This window comes from Ascaphus truei, chromosome 4 (genome assembly GCF_040206685.1).
Source record: "Ascaphus truei isolate aAscTru1 chromosome 4, aAscTru1.hap1, whole genome shotgun sequence".
In the NCBI taxonomy this organism is placed as follows: domain Eukaryota; kingdom Metazoa; phylum Chordata; class Amphibia; order Anura; family Ascaphidae; genus Ascaphus; species Ascaphus truei.
This window is the reverse complement of record NC_134486.1, coordinates 111,372,688-111,377,687: the sequence shown is the minus strand read 5'-3', so window position 1 is coordinate 111,377,687 and position 5,000 is coordinate 111,372,688. Positions and strand designations below refer to the sequence as shown.

At 38.7% G+C, this 5,000-nt stretch overlaps 1 protein-coding gene across 3 annotated transcripts in view; it reads left to right on the top strand.

The window, feature by feature from the left end:
• The window catches only part of SOS1 (SOS Ras/Rac guanine nucleotide exchange factor 1), a 114,607-nt gene that overhangs the window by 74,694 nt on the left and 34,913 nt on the right, over positions 1–5,000 (top strand). For all 3 annotated transcript variants that reach the window (XM_075596428.1, XM_075596429.1, XM_075596430.1), the window contains 2 exons: positions 2,988–3,098; positions 4,570–4,668. In XM_075596428.1, the coding sequence (XP_075452543.1) occupies positions 2,988–3,098; positions 4,570–4,668 (210 nt within the window). The remainder of the gene's footprint in view (positions 1–2,987; positions 3,099–4,569; positions 4,669–5,000) is intronic.

Here is a 5,000-nt window from a genome sequence, read left to right as displayed (position 1 = left end):
AATTTTTTTTAAAGATGCATTATAAGAGAGAAATACTACTTAACTCTGACAATGTACTGTACTGTGGTTGTGTGATATGCTGTAAAATGGCTGGAGAATGAAATAGTACAAAGTACTAAAATAATTATAATGTTCTATATTCTAACATGCCTAAAAGAAGGCAGCTGCCTCAATAAATACATAAAGAAAACATATGCAGTGTTTTTTCTTTTCTTTCTATGCCATGAATACAATTTGGTATATTTGTAGAAAGAAAATGCAAATTCAAAAGTCAACATTTTACATTCTGAAACGTGTAACAGCTGCCTTTACATTTTATATATAGCTCATGCAGGCTTGCATGAGTCATGCTGGATTAATTTAGCTATGATATTGAATTATTTGTTAAACTGTAGGAGAAAATAACTTAATTTAGAAGTTATTTTAAGAGATGAAAATGTGTTTTTATTATTGCTAAAACCGTGCGTTTTCAGTTACATTGCACAGACTTGTCTGTAACAACCCAGAACGCAATTGTTCTCCGGATATATAGAAAAGAGACCTAAGAAAAATAAAATACAGTGCAAAATGTTTCCAAAAAATTACATAAGTATTTCAAAACAAAGTGTATACACTCAAAAGTGTAGGAGACTTTCTGCCTTAGGCCGTGCCTATAGTACCATCGATGGCGACACGGCGGGTGACGTCACCCGTTGCTGTTGCCACCGGCGAAAGTTATGTTTCGGCGGGGTCGCGGGATTCCGGCAATTTGATTTGTTCGAGGGCCGTCACGTGACGCGACGGCCCTTGAAAAACCAAATTTTGACGGCGTCCAGTTTCCCGCTTTGTCACCGTCGCGCGCACTATAAGCGCACGCAATGTATTTGTTTTTGGGCGACGTCGCCGGCACTATAAGGGTGGCCTTAGAATACAGCATATGGTTTTTTTTTAGCTATTTCTTTTTGCTACATACCAGATATACAAGATCTTAAGGTCTATACTGTACAAAACAAAAATGGAAAAATATATAGTGCAATATGTAATAGCCCTGGAAATATGCAGAAAAGGGGAGGTGGATGCCCACTCGCATGGTACATATGGTAAAATGGCGTTTATGGATTCCATTCAAAGGTGAATGATAAGGCAGGAGATTTTCAGTACTTTGCAGAAGTCAGTACTTGGTAAAGACACCTTTTGAAGCAATTACTGCTATGAGTCTTTTAGGATAGGTCTCGACCAGCTTTGCACTGTAGGATGGTGACATTTTTGCCCATTCTTCACGGGAAAATTGATCCAGTTCTGATTAGTTTGTTGGGGATCTTTGATGGACTGCAATCTACAAGTCTTGCCATAAATGTCCGATTGGATTCAGGACTTTGACTGGGCCATTCGAGAACATTCATTCTGTTCTTATTCAACCACTTCAGCTTTGGCGTTGTGCTTTGCGTCATTGTCCTGCTGAAATGTGAATTTCCTCCCCAGTTTCAGTGTCTTGACTGACTCAAAGTTTTAATAAGGACAATTGGTGGTTGAACCACACTGTGAAGGATTTCAATTATGAATCCATGATTCCAGGACAAATGGATCTCGCAGACCTTCAGATACCGCATCAGAAACATGCAGGACAGAGAAAAGCCAATATAGCGTAAAACAGTTTGATTAAACATGAGCATATAGCAATATGCACATCGCACTTTGGATGGTAAAAAAAAAGGGCATTGAGAGTACAACCGACTCGAATCACGGGCAACTGGAGCCTCGTCCTCATCTCCGCACCGGGTGAGCGTCCTCTCACTGGTATACGCGTCTATCATTCTTAGCTTCCACGTCACGTGAAGGTCGAGTGTCTACGCTCCGACCGGATAGAGCAATCTGTACGCCCTCACTGACCAGTCAGCTGAAGCTGTTGGCTCCTGCGCAGTAAACACCCCATGGTGACCATGTTGATATTGTTGGATCTGCAATTAGAAAAGCAAGATATATCAAATGTCTCGTCTGTTGAGACATTAAATGTAGCGTTTTTGTTTTGTCCATATTGGCAAGTTTTGTACTTTTCAAACGTAATTTTTTTAATGTACTTTCTTGCATGCCAGCTACCATCTATCCCTCTAGCGCCTAGTGAGCTCAAGCAGGATAAAGTCATTTTCATATTGGGTGTTCTAGTGAAGATAACCTCTGGTGTTTTAGGTAAAATCCCACCGAGAACACTGTCCTGTTGAAGGATATGCCAATGTTTTAATAATCTCTTTTTAATTCTAAATGCATCCCTGTTGTATTCTGTAATGAATGGACAGGGATTCATATTTCTTTTTTCTGTCCCTCTGTTCCATTTAATACTAGTGGTCTTTTTATGCCCCCTGCCATTTTCTTAGCTATCTTGATTTCTCCTGGATCGTAGTCTGTCTAGAAACCTTTTGTTCTACAATCATAGCTTATTCATTGAAGGTTTCTTTTGAAGTGTAATTTCTCCTCAGCCTCCTAAACTGACAGTACAGAATATTAGAGATCTAGCTCAGTTTGTGGCAGCTTGTAATTTAACACATAATTATTACAGTCTACCTTCTTAAAGAAAGGCCTTGTATTAATCTGGTTATTTTCAACAAATAAAGTTCAATCCCCAAAAAAATCAATCTGGCTCTTATGATAATGGCATGTAAATGAAAGGTTCAGATTGTTTCCATTCAAATACGTAAACAATGTCTACAAATGTGAGCTCCTCTCAATCCCTTAGGCTGCGATTATACCGAAAAACGCCTGTGGTGTCGCCCGTAGCAACACCGCGCGGCGCAAAAAACAAGTTTCATACATACGTGATAAGTGGCTATACCAAAATCAAATGTCTCCCCGCTTGCTACTGCAAAGCGGGAGACAGTTGATGCGTTTTCTAAATTTGTTTTTGCGCCGCTACGGGCAACACCACGGGCGTTTTTCTGTATAATCGCAGCCATATGAAGATATCATCGATGTAGTACCCGTGTTTTTAACAATATAGTGTTTTCTCGTTTCAGGAGCTGGCATTTGACCCTTATGAATCCTATGCTCAGGATATTTTGCGACCAGGCATTCACGATCATTTCCTCGGTCAGCTTTCAAAGCCCGGTGCTGCTCTTTATCTACAGGTATGGTAATTACCACATCTAGCTTTTCACATGAATCAGTGTAAGTGAGTTTATTCTCTAAAGTGTGTTGGTGCCAATCGGGCACTAACGCATCGAAACTCCCATTCAAGTGTGTATCCTTGTGTTCGTGCCCCACACAACTGCACATTAGAGAATAACGCCTAAATATTGTCCTGTTCAGTTACAGGATTATTTTTAACAGTCACAGATGGGATGATTAAAATATTTATAGCAATATTAATAAGGTGGGCTTTTCATTGGCCATCCTTTAAAGGGGCACGAAAGTAAACGAAGCACCGTGACATGTTTAGTGGGTTAAATATCGTTTTTTTAGACAAGTGGACAAAAATAAGTATTTTTGAATGCTTTAAACTTTTTAATTATAAACAAATTATTGGCGTGGTTTAACAGTCTTTGTCTAATGTCGTTTGGTGATGGTTATGTCATTGAATTCAACAGAAACAAAGATTCAATCATGTTAAAAATGAATATTTCCATTTTTTCGAAGGAAGCCAATACACAGTTTACTTTATTTATTTTTTACACACCTGATATGTGACATGCCCCTTTTAGACCACTATGGCACAATATGGATGATGGATAAGCCTGCAGAAAAGCAGCATCCTCAAAATTAGCATTGTACTGTATTTCTTGTTGATAGCTTCACAGTCCTCTACCAAACGCAGTGTGTACACCTTCACGAAGCAAACGCTGGATATCAATGCACCTTGTTTGTAGTCACCGTCTAAGTTTAGTTGTATATGGTTTTGTTTTGTTGATCCCTATGTTTGATATCCTTGTCATGGCTGATCCCTACTTAACTTTCTTGTGTTGAAGATCTCTAATTAAGTAAGATAGGTCAGAAAATGGAGCTACTGGACAGAAATGTAGCATTCTACAACACTGCAGAAAAGCATTATTTGTAGGTTGCTTTCCAGCCGTATAACACAAGGAAATTACACACAAGTCACACAGAATAGGACAAAACATTTGATGGGAATGTATCTTTATAATACTCTGCATGAGCCATTACTCGCTAGTGGCCAACCTTTAAGAAGCTGCCTTCATCATAACTCTGGCGTCAAGGTTTAGTGGAGATATGTCAAACCATGAATAGACCCAGATACCAAATCACCATGTACATCTGGTTTCTCTACTGAGAAAAGTTACACCTAATTTAGTGTGTTGGACACTAAAACGCATGCCAATCTGGCAAGTAAATGGGAGTTTCTGTGCGGTAATGCCTGACCGGCAATACTAACCTTCTTAGCAATTCATAGTGGGAAATTGACACTGACACTGGTCATTCTGTGGTAAACGTGGGGAAAAAGGTGATTTACTGGAGCCTGATGATTCCTGTGACGTTGCCGTCTACAATCATCATTGAAACCATGAAGTTCTACTGAGACATAATTAGACGATTTGCTGAGAAGAATGATTGCCTCTCACATGTAGCTGGTATCATTTTCAGTCCATAGGTGAAGGTTTTAAAGAAGCTGTGCAATATGTGTTGCCTCGGCTGCTTCTCTCTCCTGTTTACTACTGCCTGCACTACTTTGAATTTATAAAGGTGAGAAGTATTTTTATTAAACATGTTTTCATTTTTGTTTATATTAATGGTGTTTTATCAACCTTAAGTAACCTTGTCACAATAATACATATCATTTTAACCGTGTACAGAAGGCATAGAACATTACATATAGTATGTAGCACCTTCCAGTTCAGTAGAGTTGGCTTATAATTGTTAATAATCCTGTGTAAACCTAATGTCTCCTGTCGGACAAAAGGGAAAAAATTGTAGTAATACTTTTAATAGGTTAAAACCTGGTTCATTGATGTCTGAACAAAATTAAGAAAAATGCTCCGATTATTTTTGAAAGCCTGATAAATGTCCTTTCTTCC